Below are 26,786 nucleotides of genomic sequence, written 5' to 3'. Positions count from 1 at the left end.
GGATCTCAAGCAAAAGTATTAGACTCGGATCTATGATCCCTACGGATCTGTCGGTAAATTTTAGAACTGGATCTACGATCCCGACGGATCCGAGATCAGGATCCGTGGGATCAGATCCCAGATCCATTTTTCGGATCCACGCACATGTCTGCTTGGGGGTCTTGGACTGGGTCATCAACAAGTCTTTCGCTTACTCCATAAATAAAGAAGCTACCTAAATCAGAATCGCACTGGACGTGACGTGAACCTGAACGCCACGTTTTGTGATTGGCGCTATTCTAAGAAAAAGTATATATTTCTCATCTTAGTTGCATTTAAGATAAAAGTCACAGTTCAAAATCAGCCTGCTGTAAACACTAAACATAAAGCGAAATTGGAAGTCATCCGTTAATGTGCACTTTTAAAATTGTGTAGGTATATTTGTATTCTGCTTGCGGAGGGCGTAAACGGTCTTTGACAATGTTGACTTAAAATTCAGCATGCATTTATCCAGGTCGTCTGTGGAGCTTACAAAGACTGGCATGGATATCTCGCGCCACCCCACTTTCCAGGCAGTGGCTTAGGACTGGTAAACTGAACTTATTGATTCCCTCTAGCAAGAATTAACAAACTAGTATGGAATGTCACCCTGTTTGAAAATCGAGATGTCTATATATGTTGATGTGGTGAGCATATACCCTTACGTCTGTTCGGTAAGTACATACACCCGATGAAATGCAAAGCAAACACTTAAATTCCCGTTTCCTCTTTTGGCGATATAATATAATGTGCCTTGTTTATGTCGTTCACCAGCTTTATACATGCGTGGCCGTGCAACAGTATTGATTTACACGCGTATCTACATCGTTCGTAAACAGACGGTTGTCCAGAAACACTGCTCCTTCGTCGAATATCAATATATATTACATTACAAAATACACTTCAGCTCCCGATTTACGATACATCAGAGGTCAGCAGGGCGCGGAAAGCACGAGGGCGTGAGTCAGCTCGCTGGCAGCCTTCATTTGGCGGCGCGGGACAGCGGCGGTGACTTGCTGGCGTCCCGCCGTTCCGTTTTCACCTTCTTCATAGTTCCGGGGTCGAGGCAGTGGGGCATGACTCCTGCCGAGCACAGGGACGCCCGTCACAGGCAGGAAAACCTTGGAGCCGGGAGGTGACACGCCCGTCGTCCGAGGGGAGGGGGAGGGGGCGTGCCCGGCGGCAGGAAGTTGAACGTGACACGGCCTCAGAAAGTGGGCTTCACATTTTGTTCGAGTCATACCGAACGCCTTAGCCAATGTTTGCCCGGTGGCATGGCAATGGCGTGCGTTGGTGTCGTAGTTGCGAATTATCGTCTGTACGGTCGCGTATCCGCTAACGCTTTCATGGACAAAGTCGTTTGAAGCACGAACAAATGGTTTCATATTGCACAGCGCCCGGCGGTTTTCGTGAGGCCGGTCTGCATCGGCGCAGGCTGTTCGCGCTATGCAGTAATGTGAACGGAGTTTTGCATTCCTTTACAGTCACGATTCCTGACGCAATGCAGTTCAATTAACGAGTCGGTGACCCGCGGACCACCAGGCCGATTACCCACTGCCCCCAGTTCCTCGAGCAACTGCATGGAATGGATGGCGAGTGATGGGCTTCGCCCATCAGCAGCATTTAACAATGCAAATCAAGGTTACTGGGGAGCAAAAGTGCACTCAGTTATAAACTCGGATTATAGCCAACACTTCACCGGGACAACTATCAATCCGTGCCGCTTTCAGCAATGCTAATTGCATAATAAATATCACATGAATGTTACACGAAGGCCAGAGCCGCACTCAGCGACCTCCCCTTGAACATCATTGAAGTACAGGTCAATGGAAATGCCCTTTAGCGCTTTTCAACTGCATAACAATGCTTCCAAATGCCAACAGGCATGAGAAAATGGGACTATTGTTTCGATGGTATTCGCCTGACTGGCCATGAAATGCTTGACTGACTCTCCTTGACCCTGCATATGAGGAAACGCATGGACTCCGTGTGTGAGGTATAGCGTCTTGCTAAAGCCGCGCTCACCAGCCGCGCTGAGACGTGTGCCACTAACCCGAGATTGTGTCAACCCTGGTAGGTACGCAGCCCTGACGTCACAACCACCACTGTCTCACAAGCCCGACCCGATACCGGGGCTCTGCTGTTCCATAAAACTAGCATTGTGGCATCGCTTTCTATTGGAAAATGCATTATTGGTGTTTTTTTCTGCAGACAACATCGCTCACCAGACCACTAAATACAGTCATCGGACCAACGGATATTGAAACTAGACAGATCATGGGACCACTGACAGACCACGGACGGACCAAGGGTCACTAACAGACCACGGATCACTCACGGACCACTGAGAGACTACGGACAGACCACCGACAACGGAGCACAGACCACGAACCACTCACAGATCACTGACCGACCACGGACCGCCCATCGGATCACTGACCGACCACGGGTCACTGACGAAAACCGACCGACCACGGATCATTCACGGACCAAGGACCACTCACGGACCAAGGACCACGGACCAACCACGGACCACTCACCAACCACGTCGTTATCTCCCCCGGCCGGTATGAAGAAGCTCTGTACGCCGCACGTGCTGCAGAAGCTGTGTCGGGCGGTGCCGGCGCCGAAGGTGCTCAGGTGACCGTGACCCTGCACCAGCCGAAACTGGTCGGCCGGCACGGGGAAGTAGCGAGCCTGCCGCTTGGAGCACGGCTCGCAGCTGCCGACAGGGCGGGGAGGAAGGTCAGAGGGGGGGGGGCGCTGCAGAGCCGAGGGAAGGGAACGACATACGCAGCATTGGTAGCCGAGCCGGATTTGTTGAACTTCGAAGGGAAATCATTGGCGAATGGTGACACATGTGTAGTACAAGCTCAATATGCTTGTCTACTATGAAATAAAAAAGCTGTACTGGAGAAGATATTTTGTAGAATATCCTAAAATTTATGTGGAAGAACTGCTCTCGCACAAAGCACGCCTATTCTGCAGGTTTTTACCCTCATGGATGCGAGGCTGTGGGCCTACGGTCAATTAGGACAAGAAAGCTATACATACGAGGGCTAACAAATGACTTTTCCGCAATAATGTTGCAGGATGCTTCATTATGAACAATGAAGTCCACGAGTTATGAGTTTATTTTCGGCAGTAAATGACTGTGACTGGTGACCTCACCTACACTCGACGGCAGTGACCTGGGTCGGCGCGATGACCTCATACCGCACCTGGCCGCAATGGCAGCCTCCTTTGTGCCTCCTCTTACCCTCCGCATCCATCACCTATGGGTCAAAGCATACATATTGCATAGGCGTCAAATGACACGTAACAACAGCCTATCGCTTATTATCCTCAGTGGCATTTGGTCCTTTCGTATCGTATAACAGAAGTATAAAACTCAGCATGCAATTGCACACTGCATAGGTAGTAGTGAATGGTCCTTGCATATAATGAGTCATTCTATGCCTTTGTGCATGGTCTTTACACACAATAACTCAACACTTGCGCCGGTAGTTGTCTCGCATTTACCTTGGGTAATTCGATGATTTATGGGGTACGTTTCGCCATTGTCACATTGTGTATAACGGCAATATCCATAAAAGAGACGAGACATTCAATTAGCAAGATTTTAGCACTGCCTTTTATGGCAGCCATAAAAATACCTACGTCCTACATGTTTGAAACACTTTGCTCTAATAATGAATCCTTTTTAAATCGGTACTTGACATATCTTCATAGCTGCAATGCTGTAGAAATTATTTGCACAATTCACAGACCACTGTGAATTGTGCAGTGTACATACACAGTGTCACAGTCCCACGTTCAGTCGGCCAACGCATCCATGGGTGGAGAACCTACCCCGGCCACCCCGGCCGTGGCCGGGGTAACTTTCAGCCAACCCCGGCGCGGCCGGGGTAACTTTTTCATTCTTGTAATTCCTAAAAACTGTTTCCAAACGAGAAAAAGTTGAGTGCTACCTACAAAAGTGTCTCTCTTTACTCTTATCTATACCTCTTTTAAGTTTTTGAAGATCTATTTATTTTGATTTTGGGACTTTTTGACAAATCTTTTCATCGCAGAGCCCGACAAGTTTGATCAAACATGCAAAATAAAACGATATTCAAGGGTCGTTATCGTAAGATCACGTTACAATAACATCACACAAGAAAACAGGTCTAGGGTCAATGGTCATACTAGAAATCCTGAAAAAATCAGAATTTTTGGAGCAGCCGTTTTCTAGAGCATCAAGTTGTACTGATCTCAGGCAGCTTTTGCCAAATTGTCAGGGAACTCAGATTTGTTTTTCAATAGAAAAACACAATTCTAAAGAATAGTGTTTTAACTATTGACAACAAACCTTCGGTTATCAATGAGACAAAATGGGTACTGCATTGAAGAAGTAGAAGAGCTGCGGGGACTCAAGGCCCCCCCCCCCAACTTGAACCGCGCCAGGGTGGTGGCCCTATCGAAAACGTAGAGGCGAGAGGTAGAGTAGGCGTTATACGCCCTTTCAAACTCGGCTGCTGGGCTGCGTGGCGAGGAGTGGCAGCGCCGTTTGAAAGAACGCTAAACATAACAAGAGAAATTTCGTCATATTTTAGGCCAGCACAAAAATAAATCACCACAGGACATAAAAAGTTAAATTGTCCCTTTCGTAGCGTGCTTTCACAACTTTTCTCATAGCTCGTGATGTAGAGGAGCTAGAACACTGCAAACAAAACATTTGATAACTATTTTAAGACTCGCTCGCGAGTGACATTTCAGGTTCCAGTGAAAACCAATCGCTTGGCTTCAAGAGGGCCACAACAGTCAAATTTAACATTTTTGCGTGAAAAAAGGAAACTTTCGTCTTCTTAAGTACAGGCTCCACGGCACACTTTTTCGGTTTTTCGTTTCGTTTTTTCGCTTTTTCGGCTTCAGTAGACGATCAACTTCACTTGATAACATTGGTGTAGCTCCACGGCAGCTCGAAACCGAAAAAACGAAATCAGCAACTCGAAAAAGCGACGCGAAAAAACGAAAAAACGACTCTAAAAAGCGAAAAAGCGACTTTAAAAATCGAAAAAGCGAAAAAACGAAGTGACTCATCCAACCCAAAAGTTTGGATCGACAATGAGTTTTTCGGCTTCAGCACGTGACGATGTGGTAATACCGATGCATGTTTCCGACGATTCACACTTCGGTACTCCTAATGGAGAGGAAGGAATTGTGTGCTATCCATGACAGATATTTACATATATAAAAATCAAAATGTCTGTATGAAACGCGTCAGTCACGCTTTAAGGGCTATTGCTCCGGAACGGTGCGGGCTACGGGGGTGGAATTTTGGACTAAAGTCGGACGCGTGCATCTGTTTGTCGTATTAAATTTTGGTGGGGGTGCGCTCGCCGGTTTGCACGTGGCGGGCGCATCTTTGCGATATTTTGGCCGCGGCCGGCTTTGAGCAGACGGCACGCGCCCTAGGCTCAGATTGTTCGCTGCGAAAATGAGGGAAAACAGAGTCGGAGGTCGTTGACCTTTGGCAATGAATACCGGAACAGAGCACCGCCGGCCAAGAGGAGACGCAACATTTATTCTGGCAATAACTCGGCCGCTACTGGGCCGATTTTATTGAAAATTGATTTATTACGCTGCGCGTAATTTACATATATAAAAATCAAAACGTCTGTACGTATGTATGTATGTATGTATGTATGTATGTAACGCGTCAGTCACGCTTGGCGGGCTATTGCTCCGGAACGGTGCGGGCTACGGAGGTGAAATTTTTGCGCCGAGTCGGACGCGTGCATCTGTTTGTTGTATTAAATTTTGGTGGGGGTGCACTCGCCGGTTTGCACGTGGCGGGCGCATCTTTGCGGGATTTTGGGCCGCGGCCGGCGCCGAGCAGAGAGCACGCGCCTTAGGCTCAGTTTCTTCGCTGCAAAACTGAGGGAAATCAGAGCCGGCAGGTCACTGACCTTTGGCAATGAATACCGGAACAGAGCACCGCCGGCCAGGAGTAGACGCCAAATTTATTCTGGCCATAACTCGGCCGCTACTGGGCCGATTTTAATGAAAATTGATTTATTACGCTGCGCGTAATGCTGTCCCTCTAGTTTACATATATAAAAATCAAAATGTCTGTACGTATGTATGTATGTATGTAACGCGTCAGTCACGCTTGGCGGGCTATTGCTCCGGAACGGTGCGGGCCACGGGGGTGAAATTTTGAACGTAAGTCGGACGCGTGCATCTGTTTGTCGTATTAAATTTTGGTGGGGGTGCGCTCGCCGGTTTGCACGTGGCGGGCGCATCTTTGCGGAATTTTGGCCGCGGCCGGCGCCGATCAGAGAGCACGCGCCGTAGGCTCAGATTGTTCGCTGCGAAAACTGAGCAAAATCAGAGCCGGAAGGTCACTGACCTTTGGCAATGAATACCGGAACAGGGCACCGCCGGCCAGGGGGAGACACCAAATTTATTCTGGCCATAACTCGGCCGCTACTTGGCCGATTTTATTGAAACTTGATTTATTACGCTGCACGTAATGCTGTCCCTCTTTACGCTGCGCGTAATGCTGTCCCTCTAGTTCACATATATAAAAATCAAAATGTCCGTATGTATGTATGTATGTATGTAACGCGTCAGTCACGCTTGGCGGGCTATTACTGTGGAACGGTGCGGGCTACGGGGGTGAAATTTTGGACAGAAGTCGGACGCGTGCATCTGTTTGTCGTATTAAATTTTGGTGGGGGTGGGTTCGGTGGTTTGCACGTGGCGGGCGCATCTTTGCGGCATTTTGGGCCGCGGCCGGCGCCGATCAGAGAGCACGCGCATTAGCCTCAGTTTCTTCGCTTGCCAAACTGAGCGAAATCAGAGCCGGAAGGTCACTGACCTTTGGCAATGAATACCGGAACAGAGCACCGCCGGCCAGGAGGAGACGCCAAATTTATTCTGGTAATAACTCGGCCGCTACTTGGCCGATTTTAATGAAAATTGATTTATTACGCTGCGCGTAATGCTGTCCCTCTAGTCTATATTATGATTTATAAGTTGTCCGTGCGTGTGTCATGCCTTATGTGTCTTATTGCGCCTGAAAGGCGCCGCGTATCGGCGTGAAATTTGGCATGCCGAATCTTTGGGCGTGGGGGGCCTTTGTATTAAAATTTGGGCGTGATCGGGCCAGGGGTGCGCCTTCAGCACGTGCAAAAGGGTGCTCTCATAGGGATAGCATGGTGTCGGCGAGAGCGGCGGTCGGCCGAAAATCGGGCCGACACGGCTCGCTTTCCGGCTTGATATCTCGGCAACGGGTGATTGCAGCGAGAAGCGGTTGCCACCAATGGATAGAGGAGAGATGGAACTAGCGCATTGATATGGTTTCATAGTATAGCACGCGCCACGTGCAAGGTAAAACCCCCGGTTGTGAAAAAATGACCGATTTCGTGCATTGTGACGGGAAAATGGATGCCGCTGGAAAACGGTTTGACGGAATGAAATCGGTGTGGTACCATTTTACAGACAAATGTACGTGTAATGATAGCAAAACAAATAAAAAGTGATGATCCGTACCATTTCCTTAATAATGAAACATTAATTGGAAAATTTATTTTGCGCGGAGCGCGATGTCCTTTACAACATCGAAACGTCTTGAAAACGTTGATCAATCGCTATGAAACCTACATATTCGGAAAGAGCATTCTTTTCTGACCAATATCCACCCAAAATATTATCGAAAAGTCAATAAACTTTTGTGAAAATGACTCAAGCATGCGACCGTGTTTTGATAACGTTACGCGTATTTTCCGACGAAATCGGATCGATGGCTTATGGCCGGCAGGCCATTCAAATTTTGACAATAGCTATCAGAGCATGGGCTGCAATGCACCGCCCGCAAAGGGGAATTCCAAACACTGAAAATAAGCGCCTACCAGTAAACAGCACATTATTGTACTAGGAATAACTCGGCTACTACTGGGCCGATTGCGCTGAAACTTGGACTGTGGGTGGAGGGGACAATAACCTGGCGATGCATCGTCATTTCTGACAGGTAGGGTGGATCGATTGCACGTGCGCACGTGAGGGGTCCGCTTCTACATCTCAAGAACGGCTGGGCCGATTTCGCTCAAATTTTGTTCACTGTTGGGGACAATTTAGAAAGGTGGATGGCACAAGTCATCTGGAGTCTAAGCTAGCGCGTGCGCACGTGCAGTGGGCCAGTTTGATATCTCAAGAACGGCTGGGCCGATTGCGCTCAAATTTGGTACGTTACTTTAATCGAGTATGACAAGGGTAACTATGTGTAGGTTATGAGTAAGGTAGGGTATGGGTAGGTTAGGGTAGGATAGGGTGGGTTTGAGTTCGATAAAGGCAAACCATGAGAAAGGCTCTAACAACCCGCAACCAGCACCAGCATACCATGCCGTTCAAACAAATATCCAACTCCGACAAAATAAGACAAATAAAAATCAAAAGTTCCCACACCCAAACTAATGCCCCATCAAACGCATCTATCAAAACGCACAGTTATAGCGCAAAATATGCCATCTAGTATATATAAAAAACGACAATGTATTCAAATACACAATTAAATTTTATATATAAAGGTAGGAATGTAATCGCTCAATAGTATTTCAGTTTAGGCAGGTACATATTATTCACGTGAAAGGATTGAATAGCGGTTAATTATGCGAGATATATGCACGTATTTATAACCCTCGCACGACCAGGCCATTTCTCATAACACGAACGACCAGGGGGGGGGGTTGTTACGACCCCCCCCCTGGCGTTTCGAAACGGAAGGTCGTAGAGCTTAGCGGAAAAACCAACGGATTGCTCTCAACGAGATCTCGCGATTGGTGGTATATTTTTTGGTCCTAGGTCAACATTTGACCTACTTTTGACCGGTCAAAGGTCAAATTTTCGGAAAAATAGACTTTTTTCAACTTTCCGCGGCGATTGCGGCAAAACGGTGGGAGATATCGACTTGAAACCTTCACTATCGTGTTCCTTGATCAATTCTCTATCGTTTGGTATGTATTTCGTTTCCCTAGCTCTAAAAATGGCGCGTTGGGAGCGCCGGAAGTCGGCAAGGTCACAGTCGGCGGCAGAAATTCGAAAAATCAAAATTTAAATTTTTGAAATCTGATTGTATTTTTGGATTTGGGAGGTCCATTTGCTCCCTATAGAAGCTAATATTGCTGCATATTCCCATTGAGGTGACAAGAATTAGCAAAATAGTGGTTCGGGCGCTTTTCAAAAATAGTACCGGACGCTGTTCCTCTTGTGACGTCATAGCTCCGTGACCTGACCTGACCCGGTCAAATTTCTTATACCATATGATAGCCAATACTTGTCCCAACATGCATGGGAAGTTTCATCACGATCCATCAACCGATGTCCGTACCACCGGCAGGAAACCTCGGGCGTTGGCACTCAGTTTGTGAAAATCCGGCCGGAGGCTGTACCTCTTATGACGTCATAACTCCGTGACCTGACATGACCCGATCAATTTTTTTTTCGGCAAAAGATGCGCAAAGGTTGCCCCAGAGGGTATTGAAAATTTCAGCCCGCTACGACAAGCCGTTTAGCGTGCACTTCGAAAAAACCTCAGGGGGGGGGGGGGTTGATACAACCCCCTCCCCCCTAGGCGTTCTAGGGATAATTTATTTCATCTTTTGCAAAACCTGTTCATCATGCTACTAGCCGCGCCGTGCTAGGGGAGCGGTGTATGAACACCACCTGCAGTTTTCGCTAATATCTCAAAAAGGTGACGCTTCGCGCCACTGTTTTTGGCACGCCTTATCAAACACCTTTTTTACGCATGTTATGAAAAATTCAGGACCAAGGTCTCTCAAGATCAGGTCACCTGATCAGGTGGTCAGAGTGACCGACCAACTCAGAAAATGTTCCAATGCTTATCATAGCCCTCGCATGTGTGCGGCGTTTGCCAGCTTCTAATGTGTAGGGGGGGGGGGGGGGGTCGGTTGGACCACCCCCTTGCCGTTTGGCCGCTGATCGAGCTAGAGCTTCGCGGAAAAAACGAGCGTGTTGCCCGTCACGAAAGGAAGCCGATGATACCCAATTTTAAGGTCCTAGGTCATTGGTTGACCTTCCAGGTCAGGTCAATGACCCAAAGTCGGAAAAATCGGGACCTGTTAGAAAGTCGTCAAGTGTGGCTGCTAAGGGGTTTTTCGGGGTGCTGATCACGAATATCGTGTTAGTTTTGATCACAGATGATGTCTTTAAGCATTTAGACCAGGTCGGGTCAGGTCAGGTCAGGTCAACCAGTAGGCGTCGTGACGGGTATTCGTAGTACGTGTCAACCGCCTCTGACAGCTTCGTGACATGTTACGAAGTCACCAAAACTTCTTCGTAAATGTTCAAATGGTTGCTTAATTCGAATTCAGCTCCAAAAACTAGCCTAGAAACATGTAAAACTCGAAAAAGTGAACCGAGGTCACCAAAGGTCAATGACCTGACCTGACCTTCAGGTGACCTTGACACCTACCCTAATGCATGGGAGCAACATCAAATCACATGTTTGAACGTTTGAAACCACGAAAAGCTTGCAAACGCGCGGCTAATGCGAGCCGACATACGCCGAATCGCGATTCCGGCCAAACATGGTCTCGGAAAAGAGGTCACAGGTCAAAGGACAAAGGTCATTGGGTTCAGGGTCATGAAATTTTCAGGTTAGGTGTACAATTGATCAATGCGAGGGCACTGAAAGTGTAGTCGCGATCGGCCACTTTTTACGCGAGTTATTCGCGAAAAACCATGGGGGGGGTCCATCCCCCCCTACACATGCGAGGGATAGCTACGCCAGGTAACGGATGGCTTTGGAACTTTCAGCAATTCATGAATGTAGCAGTATACACAAAATGCATATCACATTATTTCGATATCGGTAACCCTAGGTCACGTCAATTTTGCGATCCCCCCCCCCAGGGGCGCGGGAACTACTTTCCGACTGGGGGGGGGGCACACCATAATAGAGATCAACCTAGGGTACCCCCAAATCTAGTTTTCTCACCGGTTTTAGGCCACTTATTTTTCACCCCTCGGCTTTTTCAACAAAAAAAGAAAACATTTGCAAAAAAAGTGTGGTATTCCGTCTCAAAGCTGTGGGGGCACCGTCCCCACGGCTCCAGAGTTGGGGGGGCAAGCTGCCCCCACTGCCCCCCCGGCTCCCGCGCCTATGCCCCCCCCCCTATTGCCTATACAAACTGAAAATTGAAAGGCGTTTTTAACGAACGTTATTCTAAACACTCTCAGGTTACAAGTACACAGAAGCGCATGGGTGCAGTGAGTGCAGCTGCAGTTGCACCCACAATAATTATCGAATAGGTGCCGACGGGTGTTCCCCATCTCAGCGGGGCGTGGAAATCCAGGAGCCCCAGCGGGGCGCCGGTTAATAGCTGCTGGAAGTCAAGCCAATTTCCTACTACAAAACAGACGAAATCGATTTTAAGTAACTTCCATCTGTTAAAACAGACAACAAAACAGACCCCTAGGCAGTTTATAAGTAAAGTAATCTTGGTTTCGACCAACGCATTGCACTGGTTACAAGCAAAATAAAAAGAGCTGGCGTTTGCACAGCGCGTTCCAATTAAACAAAAATCAATGAAACTCGAAAAACTCAAGTCACGAAGCGATAAATTGAAAAATCGAAAAACTGACGCGAAAAAGCGATAAATCGAACCGAAAAAGCGAAAAACCGAAAAATCAAAAACCGAAAAAGTGTCCCGTGTAGCTTGACCTTTAGGAGTTAGGAAATACCCAAGCTCTGCAAATGATCCATGAACGCAGACTGTTAAAACATGGTTAGTGGTTATCTAGCAAAATCGACCTGATGGCCTGACCCTAGGTGACTAAGGAACGAAATTCTGAACCACGATGCAAAACTGGTTAATTATAACTGAATTTATAATTTATAACTGCCTTAACTGAGTTTCACGCAAATACTTGCCGCGGTTTCACCTACATACGTAAAAGCAACTGTGGACTAAGGCTAGAAACGCCCCCGGCCCCTAACACCATCGTGAAACTTGAGGCGAGGTCACTTGATGTGACCTGTTGGCCTGACCTTGAATAACTGAGAAATAACTGAGAGTTAACCCTCGCATGTGTGCGGCGTTTGCCAGCTTCTAATGTGTAGGGGGGGGGGGTCGGTTGGACCCCCCCTTGCCGTTTGGCCCCTGATCGAGCTAGAGCTTCGCGGAAAAAACGAGCGTGTTGCCCGTGACGAGAGGAAGCCGATGATACCCAGTTTTAAGGTCCTAGGTCATTGGTTGACCTTCCAGGTCAGGTCAATGACCCAAAGTCGGGAAAATCGGGACCTGTTATAAAGTCGTAAAGTGTGGCTGCTAAGGGGTTTTTCGGGGTGCTGATCACGAATATCGTGTTAGTTTTGATCACAGATGATGTCTTGAAGCATTTAGACCAGGTCGGGTCAGGTCAGGTCAGGTCAACCAGTAGGCGTCGTGACGGGTATTCGTAATACGTGTCAACCGCCTCTGACAGCTTCGTAACATGTTACGAAGTCACCAAAACTACTTCTTAAATGTTCAAATGGTTGCTAAATTCGAATTCAGCTCCAAAAACTAGCCTAGAAACATGTAAAACTCGAAAAAGTGACCCGAGGTCACCCGAGGTCACCAAAGGTCAATGACCTGACCTGACCTTCAGGTGACCTTGACACACACGGGAGTAACATCAAATCACATGTTTGAACGTTTGAAACCACGAAAAGCTTGCAAACACGCGGCTAGTGCGAGCCGACATACGCGAAATCGCGATTCCGGCCAAACATGGTCTCGGAAAAGAGGTCACAGGTCAAAGGTCATTTGGGTCAGGGTCATGAAATTTTCAGGGTAGGTGTAAAATTGATCAATGTGAGGGTACTGAAAGTTTCGTCGCGATCGGCCGCTTTTTACGCGAGTTATTCGCGAAAAACCATGGGGGGGTCCATCCGACCCCCCCCCTACACATGCGAGGGTTAAGATGTTAATCATTCAGCAATCACCACATCGATTATTTCATTCAACAGAAAAGGGTTGATAACCGTTTACAAATACTATTTGAGCATGCCGTCTTTTCCATGACTATCGGTCGCCGGCCGGGGTAACTTTTTCAAACATTCTCCACCCATGAACGCATCTACGCTAATCAGAAACGGTCTCTATGTTTTCATATGCATATGCACAAGCGCATAAAGCACTGGAACGATTTCTGAGAAATGTTGGAGTAGCGTGACGTCCAGCATTCGATGCAATTGCGAAACTACACAAGGGAGTCATGCAACGGTCCTGACGTGTGTGTGTGTGTGTGTGTGTGTGCGCGCAGATTGGACATTGTCACACACAGGCCTAACCTTTACGATTCCGGTAACTGCATTTCATATAGAATTATTAAATTTACATAAATTGCTTTTTTACTTAAACCCACAAGTCGCCAAAGAACTATTTCCTGCAGATTATGGTGATGTGGTCATGGTCGGGAAAACACATCAATCATGTTTTCCTATTTAGGCTTTGAGTGCTTACGAGATAAGGCACAACAAGGCCTAATGGCGGTCCGAGCAGGCCATGGCCGCAGCGACCCTGAGCAAACGCCATAGTGCCACACCCATGCATAATAAGGTCACATGTGTATCGGCACTGATCGTTGCGCCAAGTGGAACCATATGCGTGGTTCAAAGCGCCTTAGGTACAGGCATGTGCATGGATCCGAGTGATGGATCTATGATCTCAGTGGATCTTAACCAGGAGCCTGCCACTAATAGGGTTAAAGCAAACTTCAAAATAGGATCTATGATCCCATTAGCGTCGCCACGGGGGGCAAGCGGGGCAGCTTGCCCCCCTCCCCCCCCCCCCCAACCTCGGACCGGGCACCCCCTGAGATCGATACAGATCCGATGAGATTTTGGAGTCGGGAAAAATGGGGGTACCTTTCTGAGAATGCCTGTGAGGTCAGAATCGGTTGAAGGGTGCAGTCGGAGTCGCAGTCGCCAAAATCTTCACGACGCCGATTCCAGATTCGGGAATGTCAATACTGTGATTCATTGCATGTTCCTAGTTGGCTCTTTATTACATTTTATAGCCGATTTTCATAAGTTTTGAAGTGCTCACACAAAATTTTCGTTCAAAGTGTGACACTAAGTCTTTGGGCCTTCTTAACTCTCGTCAAATGTCTGCGACAGACTCAAGTACTGTTCAAAGTGCCATGCAGGGCTCATGAGCTTGCTTTTCACACAGGCTCCGAAGGAGCTCCACTGAGCTCTAAGAAGCCTTCAGAGGGCCCAAACCGGCCTCTGAGAGTCCCACTGGTGTCCATATTCTCTGAGGGCCCATACAGGGACCTTTGAGGACCTTACACATGCGTAGACCTCTGAAGGGCCACACGGATCTTTGAGAATACTTTCGAAAATTTCTGAGAACCTTAGGACTCTGATAGCTCAGCCGAGCTTTTGAGGCGACAGATTTTGCACAACTCACGTGTGCCTCTGAGGGTCCCAGTACATGTTTCTTATGTCCCTATGTAGGGTCCTTAGGGATTCGACACAGACCTCCAGGGTTCACACTGCTATCTGAGGGCTCCCGGCTTACCCTGGGCCTGGTCTCTTAGCGCCCGCCGCCCACGCTGGCTTCTGAGGGCCCCACCTTGGGCTCGGAAAGCCCTAAAGCACCACATACACGTAACTATTTGGGGTGACCAACGCCGATCTTCAGGATCCTAAGCAGGCTTCTGAGAGCCCACACTGACCCTGAGTGGCCTAAAATGGGCTGGAAGTCCCAAGCCTGTCGCTAAGGGATCCATTGCCGCTATGCCGTGCAAAATTTTGGCTCTGTTATCTTTTCTTCGCATTTGCAGCGCTTCCCTACACACGAAAAACGAGAAACTTTTTGTTCACACTCCCGTGTGAACAAAATACCTCCTCTCACTGAAGCAAGGATGAATAAGGTACTTCCGATCCACACTTCCGACATTCAATCTCCGCCGAAAGCCCAACTTAGCTATCGGCGGCTGGGATGAGCCCTATGCATTTCACGTAGAACCTCTGCGACTGCATGCATGCGTGAATGAAGGTTTCAGCAAGGTGATTCGATTACTGAGCGTTTTTAACCTTTTTTTCTGGGTGATGACTGATGATCATAAGCGACGAGCGTCTGAACGGGGGCTCTCTAGAGTGCGTCGGCAATCGCAGCCATTGTGATTCTATCGGTCGTGTTCGGTGTTTTTGTCCAAAAATTTCAAAATTTTGAATTTTCTGTAAAAGAATGACATGTCATAGCTAGAAGGAAAACCTTGTCACCATCGTATTCCTCGCACCATTGCTGCAAACTCGCAACCAGCAGTCGAGGTCCAGTGTGGGATGGCCTTTAGACAGAACGTTTGTGAGTTAGTAAGTGAAACAAAACTATGGATTATTACGTGCAATCACGTAAAATCACTAAGACAGAACGTTTGTGAGTCGCAACAAGCTATTTTGGGGCATTTCTGTGTTGACAAAGAATACGTGAGGATTTATGATCTCACTGGATCTCAAGCAAAGAGGTAGACTCAGATATATAATCCCTACGGATCTCTCGTGAAGTAAAGAGTAATCTATGATCCCTTCGGGTCCGAGATCAGGATCCGTGGGATCAGATCCCAGATCAATTTTCTCGGATTCATGCACATGTCTGCCTTGGTAAGTATATTGTACTCACTGCTCAAGCTATAGCCACCTCATCAAACTGGTGTTCGATTCTCCCGTGATTGAATCGATTGGATTGAATCAAACAAAATTTGTTGAATTGAAAAGGCTTGATTCACTGTCAGGATTGTACGATTCACAAGCAATGATTGAATCGAATCCCTTTGGGAATCAGGGTTGATTGAATAAAAAAATAACGATTCATGAACTAAGAAAAATAAAATTAAAAACATTAAGTGAACATAGTTCATTATCAACAATGCACCTATGCAATGCAACAATGGAGCTATTCAGATGTAAACATGCATTGTGTAAAAATAATGGCCAAAATATTGGTTTAAAGTTTTTTTAATGAAATCGAAAAAAAATCGCTGAATAACTTTTCGGCCGAATCAAACGTGAGGCCCTTTTTTGTTTTTAATTCTCTGGATCGTAAGGAATCAATTCACCAAATTGTTAACCCGCGCCCCACTGGGGGGGGGGGGGGGCTATTGATAGCCCCCTCCCGTTTTTCTGCAATAACTTCAAAACCGCTTGACGTATCGACGCCAAACTTTCAGTACTTTCGGCTGCATCAATTTGACACCTTGTGTCAAAATATGAACTTCGAAGCTACCATAGGTCGGCCGGAAATGACGTCAGAGTGACGTCATGTTCGGCCGATTTCGACGCAAAACACTGAACCACGGCAATCGCTCCCAAGAGCTCAGTTTTTTTTTAAGCTAGATCCAACTTCTTTACATGAAACGACTAAAAATGGACTGCGCTATCAAACTGCTGTCTCGGATCTTCAAAATTTTGAAAATTTCGAAAATTTTATATAATACAATTAAAATTTATATTTTTATATTTTTTCAAAACGTTTTTATCTTTTCGAAAAAACCGGAATATATGTGATAGAACGCATGCTTATGACTAACTCCAGCAAGTTTAGGCTAAATATCTTTAAAAATGGCCAAGTTATACGCATTATTGCAAAAAAAAATTCACAATTCTTAATTTTTCAAATCAATTTTTACCTACGTATTTGACAACGAACATCAATATAAATAACACCATCGTGTTCCTGAGCGCAAACTGCATCCAATAGACACCTTTTTCGTTAAAAAATTATAACTTCAAAATTTGACCTTTTTTGACCTAAAAGTGACCTGGCCTAAGCTAAATTCGACTCAAAATGACCTCGAATGACACAGACGACATCAAATTCGAAATCTATGGCCTAAATGGACCATAAAACATGTGTCACGTGACCGACGCATGATATAATATTTCCGTGACCTGTGATGACCTGACCCTGACCTGAAAATCAAAGTACAAGTTTGGTACCCCCAGGGTATCTAGAGCATCCGTTCACGAGTGTGTATACCAAAAATGAGCCTGATCTGACTTGTAAGACGGCGGCCAGAGCCCAAAATGTGAACAAGCCAAAATGCTAATAATTTTTACTTTGACCTGACCTGTGACGTCATCGGTGACCTCGAGGTCAATGAAATTAGGCTTCGCTCGACAGTTTTTCCGGGGCTATCAGACGCCGTTTGAGTTTTGACGATCGGCCCAGTAGTTTCGGAGTTAGGAGGGGGCTATGAAGAGCCCCCCCCCCCCCCAGTAGGGCATGTTATACGCAGACTCCAGTGGGGCGCGGGTTAATATAAATAATATATTTTTGAAAATATGATTGTTACATTGTTGTTGGTTGTTTCCGCTATCTCTCATATATCAAAAATCTAACTAAGTATGATTGACCGTGGCACGTTAATATGAGTGTCGGAGACTTGTCGGAAACATCGCTGATTCGTCCGGTAAGCCATTCCATAGATACACTCAGTTTGAGCAACAATGCGTCTATTTCAGTAAAAGTGCAGGTGGTAGGTATAGAAGCTTTTGTAGTATTCATGCCACTGTCGTCCAATAATCGTCATGTACAACTTACAAACCATCCAGCAGTCGTACAGGCAACAGTGACCAAGGTTCCGACAAATTATAGGTATACATTAGCCGTTTTCACGATGGGCTATCCGGCGAGCGCACCTAATTTGACCAAATCTGCACCTTATCTCTTTTACAGCAAATATTTTTATTTATGAATTTATTTCGGTGTTTTAATCGATGATGCTCTCTGTTAATATGACAAAGCAGACATATAAGCAATTATAGTACAACCCTAGATGATAGCTACTAAGAGACACACTGAACCTAATTTGACCAAATCTGCACCTAATCTGCACCAGATGTGTACCAGATGGCCGCCTCGTGAAACAGCTACTAGCGCAGTTGCACATTATTTGTCAGATCCTTTAAAGGGACCCTCCCACCTTCAAAAAGTTAATGAATTGGCATGAAAGTGATGTCGCTCGGTTCAGAAAGAGCAAAAACGAATATCTACCAAATTTCATCGAAAAATATTCACCGGTTTTCAAGATATTAGACTTTTACTTTTGTTTAATTTTTGGGATCTCCGCTGTTCCTAGCGACTTTATTTGAAAGTGCGGCATTTGTTGCGCGCAAAGCAGCATATACCACCGCGTGCTACAAAACGTTTTAGTCAAACATTTAACGGACGTTCGAAAGCCTGATGACGTCATCAGATTCCCGTAATGGTTAAGAGATAGGGACCACGCTGGTCCCACCCTGCAAGTAAAGGGAAGAAATTTCTTGAACACCATAAAGCTGCGGGGGTTGCGACCAGGATAAATGGTGGTTTCTGAGCCTGGCCGCAAACTTGGCTATCTCAACTCAAAACTAATGTTAAGGTGGGAGGGTCCCTTTAAATTTCGACATTTGGCATATCGATATATGGGGTTTTTGACTTTTTCATATAATCCAATGACACAGGTGCACAAGACAGGTCTTCACCATTCAGTAACCATTCAGTAAAAGGTACAGAATAATCACGTCACCGGAAACGTTAGATGTGTCATCAGATTAAGAACAATAGTTTGAGATGAACATTGACAAAATAACTTCTCGGTGTACCTATTCCGAATATGGCCCCAATGATATTGAACCCGCGCATGACTGAGGAAATTTCATAACGCGAGTGACTGGGGGAGGGGGGGGGGGGCTCTAATGCAAATGACGTTGGATAGCCCTGGAAAAAGCTGTCAAATGAAGCCTAAATGTATTAACCTTGATGTCACCGTTGACGTCACGTCACTGGTCATGTTTAAGTAAAAACTATCAATATGTAGGCATGGTCACACTTCGGGTAATGCCCGCCGCCATATAAGCCACATTGATATATTGAGACGGGTTACACTGCACATTCGGGTGGACGCGTTTCGTCTAAATGACTTTATCGACACCTTCTCGGAAATTAAAACAATACAAACTTTCCGAGAGGGTGTCGATAAAGTCATTTAGACGAAACGCGTCCATCCGAATGTGCTGTGTAACCCGTCTTATATACATTTGTCTATTGCTACTCAAACCACATTAAGTTCATACTTGGTTTACACATTCATGCCTAAATGTATGTTTAAGATCACCTGTGGCTACCGAGCCTGCACTCGGTGTGCTTCAATACTCGGCACCGGTAAAATGCTCGGTACCTACAGTGTTCAATACATCCTTCACACACGATTCAAACTCTCACCTGGAATATGTTGTACTGCATACTGCCGTTGTGATTGCCGACTCTGCTGACTCGGACTGTGCTCGCTGGTGTGAGCCTGACTCTGACTCGGTGGGTGCTGACTCCGACTCTTCGGTCGGCTCCGCACGCGTCCCGTCTGTCGGCTCGTATGATCTCACCGCAGCCGCCGCGCCGGAGAGACCCTCTTGTCGCGCCGGAGAAGGTGGCGCCCCTAGCGGTCAGACGGACAACTAGTCGAAGGGGCCGGCTGTTTGCGGTCACGCCGGTTAGTTAGTCATGCTCTAATTAGTTGGAACTGAGTGTGGTCGGTGAAGTGGCTGCAGTATTGGGCGACATGCTGCTGACCTTCATAGAGCTCACGATAATGCTTCCGAGTTTGAGTTCGGTCATTTGCGGTGGTAGATGACAAACGATTCCTGTAGTCTGGCAAACCTATAAAAGAACAGAACTAAATAGCCTGAATCACTTTGCGCGTGTTTTGATCATTGCAAGTTTGTGGTTCGGAGAAGACTTGCCTGGAAAGCTGAGGTAGAAATATCATCGGGTGCATTGGAGGCAATACATCCGAGGATTTTATTCAACGAAGTTTTAAACAAGTGCCACGATTTGAAGTACCTATCTCCCGTGACCCGTTTCCTAACTATATGACCTATACCTTCACCATTAAATGCTTCCAACTTTGTACCAATATTATGACATTTTATGTGGCAGAATTACAAGTTCCTATATAGGCAGAATATTTTTAACACTGTACTTGCAACATTCGAGGTCCATCTTGCTACCTACCTACGGACTCGGCGACTGTGGTGCCACCTGAGCAATGCATCCTAATTCACCTGCATGACGGTAGAACAGCGTAAAGCTATGTCTATCTATGCTATGGTGGTAGTAGCCTAGTGGCTAAGAAGCAGAGACCATTTAAAACAAAAATGACCTTACAAATTTGGGTGGTCGTGTCGTCTGGTGAGGAAAATCGCTGAAAGCTTATACAAAATCGCATTAAATGGGGCATTATAGGTATATACAAGGTCGTAGATAGACCTCAAAATCAAACGGTGAAAGACAATTTTCTTGCACCAAGTATTTCCGCGTCAAATCCACGTTTTTAGAAGCTACATATGTAGGTACTATGTACTTACCTATGTACATAGTCTACATACCTTTACTGAATAAACCTTTGCTATGCTTTTTAGCAGACTGCAAAAACGGCTCTCTTTTTAAGAACTTTATCTGCACTTTGTGCTACCGAACGTTTTCAACTCTGTCATCCCTTGAATCGTCACCCTTTCGTAGTTCGTGCTTGACTTACTTGAATTTAATAGTTGAAAAGTGTTTGATAGCCTTTCGTAGTGCCTTTGGATATTATGGTTGAGCTGAATATCATGTTATCGAGGAAAAAGGATCCATCCATCCACATCAACTTCTCTGGCAATTTTCATATCATTCGTTCACTTTGGTCCTGAGCTGAAAGATGGAAAAAATTTCCTTTCATATCTGATCTGACAAAAAGGAAAATATACTGTTAAGTGTTTTGTTTTCCGTGGCTTTGCATTAGTTGCAGGTAACTGTTTACAGTGTACCTACAATGAGCAAAATATATTTTTCTTTTATTTCTTACTAGAGGTACAGGTTTACGCGATAACTGTATGTTTTGATATGTATGATTAACGGATGCACTAGTTTGGGTGGAGAAACTTGCATTTTTATTGGTATGATTTTTTGTAGAACTGGGTAACTGCTTTTAATTGAACTGTAAAGTATGATGGTGATGCATGCGAGTTGTTCGAGCCCTTTGTAAGTTAAGATGTTACTGAACGCAACCCTACCCTACCCTACCCTACCCTACCCTACCCTACCTACCCTACCCTACCCTACCCTACCTACCTTACCCTACCCTATCCTACTCCTACCCTACCCTACCCTACCCCACCCTACCCTACCCTACCCTATACCCTTACCCTACCCTACCCTACTCCTACACTACCCTACCCTACCCTACCTACCCTACCCTACCATACCCTACCCTACCCTACCTTTACACTACCCTACCCTACCCTACCCTACCCTACCTAACTCTACCCTTACACTACCCTACCCTACCCTACCTTACCCTACCCTACCCTACCCTACCCTACCCTACCTAACTCTACCCTACCCTACCCTACCCTACCCTACCCTACCCTACCCTACAATCCCCTACAATCCCCTACCCTACCCTACCCTACCCTACCCTACAATCCCCTACCCAACCCTACCCTACAATCCCCTACCCTACCCTACCCTACAATCTCCTACCCTACCCTACCCTACCCTACCCTACCCTACACTACCACCGACAGTCCAAGTTTCAGCTAAATCGGCCCAGAAACGGCTGAGATATTGCAAAAACAAATTAATTGTATTTACTGGCGAATCCCCTTGGCGAGCGGTGCCTTGTGTCGGCCTTCGTTGGCTCTGATGCTTTTCACTCAGTTTTCTAACGAACAACTGAGCCTAAAGCACGTGCCCTCTGCTCGGCGCCGGTCGCGGCCCCACCACGTGCACACCGCTGAACCCACACCGTCGAAAATTTAATACGACAAATGAGTGCACGCGATCGACTTACAGCGAAAATTTCACCCCTGTAGCCCTAACCGTTCCCGAGCAATGGCCTGTTTTTGTCGATTCTAATGCTAACCCTATGGCGCACATGAGCACGCGCCACGGGCGCACCCCCGGCCGCATCGTGCCCAAAATTTAATACGACCTGTTGAATGACGTGACCCACGAGTCGTGAAAATTTCACCGTCCTGCGTCAATCGACGGCGCCTTAATAAGCATTTTAGGGAGTAACCCCGACGGCGGCGGCGTGGTACTTTTTAAGATTTATAATAGTAGACTAGAGGTACAGGTTTACGCGATAACATGTATGTTTTGATATGTATGATTAACGGATGCATTAGTTTGGGTGTAGAAACTTGCATTTTTATTGGTATTATTTGTGTAGGACTGGGTAACTGCTTTTAATTGAACAATAAAGTATGATGGTGATGCATGCGAGTTGTTCGAGCTCTTTGTAAGTTAGGATGTTACTCAATTCAACCCTACCCTACCCTACCCTACCCTACCCCTACCCCTACCCCTAACCTACCCTACCCTACCCTACCCTTACCCTACCCTACCCTACCCCTACCCTACCCCTACCCCTACCCTACCCTACCCTACCCCTACCCTACCCTACCCTACCCTACCCTACCCTACCCTACCCTACCCTACCCTACCCTACCCTACCCTACTCTACCCTACAATCCCCTACCCTACCCTACCCTACCCTACCCTACCCTACCCTACCCTACAATCCCCTACCCTACCCTACCCTACCCTACCCTACCCCTACACTACCCTACCCTACCATACCATACCCTACCCTACCATTACACTACCCTACGCTACCCTACCCTACCCTACCCTACCTTACCCTACCCTACCCTACACTACCCTACCCTACCCCTACCCTACCCCTACCCCTACACTACCCTACCCCTACCCTACCCCACCCTACCCTTACCCTACCCCTACCCTACCCTACCCTACCCTACCCCTACACCATCCTTACACTACCCTACCCTACCCGCTAGAGTTCTGCACGGCTGCAATTTTCCACAGCCTAGCCGCCCCGCAGCCGTGGCTCCACAGCCACAGCCGCCCACAGCCGTGGCAAACTGTGGGCAGCCAGCCGTCAGCCGGCCGTTGATACTTTCAATGAAATGCAACCAAATAGTATATACTAAGTTGTTTTTAGTTGAAACATATAGCCAAAGGCACATTGCAATGGGCTATAGATTCTCAAGCTCATGAAGCATCATAGGTTAAGTGGTTGTGTATCTGGCTTTAGGCCGAAGGCCTGAAGCCTGATGCGCAATGCATGCCTACACAAGCCCTTGCAAGTTGTTAAGAAAGATGGGTAGGTAGGTACCTACATCAACAGAAAACATAAACAACAAACCAGAATAGAAGCACTAGCAGTGTAGACATCTAATGCCAAATCCTGAAGCATGGTTGTGGGACAGAACAACAGACCCTGATGCTTTTCATTATCAATGTTAGGTATGGAAAATGAAACTGAAGTTGATGGACTGTCAAACAGTGATTGTCTAAGTCAAAACTCTTGCTTCTTTCTTACCTTGCATATTTTCTGGGGTGTGATATGCCAGGCTTGAAGCAGCCTTCCGAGCAAGTCTCAAACTAATTTGATATGCAAGGCATCAAAACACTAGTGAGCATCCAAGAAAGAAAAACATTCATCTAGTTTGATTTTTCCAAATAATGATCTTCGCTCAAATCCCCAAGGACGTGCGAGCCACAATTACCTGTTTCAATCAAAAATTTTACTTGAGTTTTTAATGACGTCAATAGAAAGGAAGTGGCAATAAATTGTTTTGTTTCACTATAAACAGCCATAAAAATTATAATTTTTTAAATAATAACGCTATGCAGTTAAAAACTTGCTCTAAAACAAAGATCAAGTATCAAATTTTTACATTTCTAGAAGAAGACGTCATTTTGTTAGTAAAGTCAACAGCTCGCGTAAGAAATATTGTGTTCAGGGTTTTCACCGTCATGTGAATTACGTGTTCAGGGTTTTCACCATCATGTGAATTAACCGTAAGTAAGGTTCATGCTCACTTATAATCTAATTCCATTGGCTTCATTGATCGGCATTTTCTGTTAGCGGTCACTCACACACCAGTTAGAACATAAAGCGCCAGTTTTATATTTTGTAATTGGACTTGCCGAAAATCCAGAAATTCATCTAAGAGGTATTTTAGATAATATTTTATGAAGCCTTTACCTGCCTTTACCTAGGCATGATTTCTTTTTCTATTACCTGAAAGAATTATTGAACGCTCGTCTTCAATAGCTGTAAGGTGCTCTCCTAATGACCAGGTGAGATTGATTTGAGAGGGATGTGACAATGCAACATGTTGCATTTTCTGAAACTGTCAAGCTCTTGATAATGAAGGAACAATTGGTACCTATTATTAGTATTCTGTACCAGAGTGCAAACTCCCCTACAGCAAATGGTAAAACCATTACAGGTTCTCAAAGGCTTCACCACTTTCAATGTTGCTGGGCATCCTTTGCATGATTTTTACAGGCTATACTGCTTATCAGAATGTAAGATTAAGGATTTAAAATTTTATATTTGAGTACTTAAGATTGAGCTTGAAATCTCACAGCCGTGGCCACAGCCGTAGCCGTGTTCTTGGAGATATTTGCAGCCGCCCCGGCCCACAGCCGTGGGGCTGCAGCCAGCCGCGGCTGCAGCCGGCCGGTGCAGACCTCTACTACCCGCCCTACCCCTACCCTACCCTACCCTACCCTACCCTACCCTACCCTACCCTACCCCTACACTACCCTACCCTACCCTACCCTACCCTACCCTACCCCTACCCTACCCTACCCTACCCTATCCTACCCTACCCTACCCTACCCTACCCTACACTACCACCGACGGCGACAGTCCCAGTTTCAGCTAAATCGGCCCAGAAACGGCTGAGATATTGCAAAAACAAATTCATTGTATTTACTGGCGAATCCCCTTGGCGAGCGGTGCCTTGTGTCGGCCTTTGTTGTCAAAGGTCAATGACCTGCCGGCTGTGATTATTTCCACTCAGTTTTTTAAGCGAACAACAGAGCCTAAAGCACGTGCCCTCTACTCGGCGCCGGTCGCGATTCTAATGCTAACCCTATGGCGCAGATGAGCACGCGCCACGGGCGCACCCCCGGCCGAATCGTGCCCAAAATTTAATACGACCTGATGAATTACGTGACCCACGAGTGGTAAAAATTTCACCATCCTGCGTCAATTGACGGCGCCGCAATAGCCGTTTTTGGGCGTCACGCCGTCAGCGTAACCCCGTCGGCGGACTTTTTAAGATTTATAATAGTAGACTAGAGGTACAGGTTTACGCGATAACTGTATGCTTTGATTTATGTTATGTTACGGGTGCATTAGTTTGGGTTTGTATTTTTAGCTGCATTATTTGGGTAGATTTGGGTAGCTGTTTTTAATTGAACTGTAAGGGATGGTGATAGTTGCGGGGTGTTCAAGTGTTTTGTATGTTGGGCCCTTTTTGAACTCAACCCTACCCCTACCCTACCCCTACCCTATCCTACCCTACCCTCTACCCTACCCTACCCTACCCTACCTTACCACTACCCTACCCTACCCTACCCTACCATACCTACCCTACCCTACCCTACTCCTACCCTACCCTACCCTACCCTACCCTACCCTACCCATACCCTACCCTACCCTACCCCACCCTACTTCTACACTACCCTACCCTACCCTACCCTACCCTACCTTTACACTACCCTACCCTACCCTACCCTACCCTACCCTACCCTTACACTACCCTACCCTACCCTACCCTACCCTACCCTACTCCTACACTACCTTACCCTACCCTACCCTACCCTACCCTACCCTACCCTACCCTACCTTTACACTACCCTACCCTACCCTACCCTACCCTACCCTACCCTTACCCTACCCTACCCTACCCTACCCTACCCTTACACTACCCTACCCTACCCTACCCTACCCTACCCTACCCTACCCTACCCCTACCCTACAATCCCCTACCCTACCCTACCCTACCCTACAATCCCCTACCCAACCCTACCCTACCCTACCCTACCCTATTCTACCCTATCCTACCCTACCCTACCCTACCCTATTCTACCCTACCCTACCCTACCCTACCCTACCCTACCCTACGACTACCCCTACCCTACCCTACCCTACCCTACCCTACCCTACCCTACCCTACCCTACCCTACCCTACCCTACCCTACCCTACCCTACCCTACCCTACCCTACCCTACCCTACCTTACCCTACCCTACCCTACCCTACCCTACCCTACACTACACTACCACCGACAGTCCAAGTTTCAGCTAAATCGGCCCAGAAACGGCTGAGATATTGCAAAAACAAATTTATCGTATTTACTGGCGAATCCCCTTGGCGAGGGGTGCCCGGCGCCGGTATTCGTTGTCAAAGGTCAACGACCTGCCGGCTCTGATGCTTTTCACTCAGGTTTTTAAGCGAACAACTGAGCCTAAAGCACGTGCCTTCTGCTCGGCACCGGTCGCGGCCCCACCACGTGCACACCGCTGAACCCACACCGTCGAAAATTTAATACGACAAATGAGTGCACGCGACCGACTTGGCGTGAAAATTTCACCCCGGTAGCCCTCACCGTACCCGAGCAATAGCCTGTTTTTGCCGATTCTAATGCTATGACCCTATGGCGCACATGAGCACGCGCCACGGGCGCACCCCCGGCCGCATCGTGCCCAAAATTTAATACAACCTGTTTTATTACGTGACCCACGAGTTGTGAAAATTTCATCCTCCTGCGTCAATCGACGGCTCCGTAATAAGCCTTTTAGGGAGTAACCCCGACGGCGGCGTGGGCGGCGGCGGACTTTTTAAGATTTATAATAGTAGACTAGA

The 26,786-nt window shown here is 46.8% G+C and overlaps 1 protein-coding gene across 2 annotated transcripts; it reads right to left on the bottom strand.

Annotated features, from left to right (window-relative positions):
* Positions 1–881: 881 nt before the first annotated feature.
* On the bottom strand, positions 882–23,518 carry LOC122381733 (centromere protein V-like). Of its 2 annotated transcripts, none has more exons than XM_043366281.1 (5): positions 23,443–23,518; positions 19,281–19,491; positions 3,190–3,293; positions 2,559–2,740; positions 882–1,101 (listed from the first exon to the last, which is right to left on the bottom strand). In XM_043366281.1, exons 2-5 carry the CDS (start codon positions 19,299–19,301, stop codon positions 1,001–1,003), a joined length of 408 nt encoding a protein of 135 aa, XP_043222216.1. In that variant the 5' UTR covers positions 19,302–19,491; positions 23,443–23,518; the 3' UTR covers positions 882–1,000. The 2 variants fall into 2 exon arrangements, with proteins under 2 accessions (XP_043222216.1, XP_043222217.1); XM_043366282.1 differs by lacking the exons at positions 19,281–19,491; positions 23,443–23,518 and adding exons at positions 3,541–3,750; positions 4,860–4,989.
* Between the last annotated feature and the right edge of the window lie 3,268 nt (positions 23,519–26,786).

This window comes from Amphibalanus amphitrite, unplaced genomic scaffold (assembly GCF_019059575.1).
Source record: "Amphibalanus amphitrite isolate SeventyFive unplaced genomic scaffold, NRLGWU_Aamphi_draft 000126F_arrow, whole genome shotgun sequence".
NCBI lineage: Eukaryota > Metazoa > Arthropoda > Thecostraca > Balanomorpha > Balanidae > Amphibalanus > Amphibalanus amphitrite.
The sequence above is the reverse complement of the archived record's forward strand: the minus strand, read 5'-3'. Positions and strand labels throughout refer to the sequence as shown.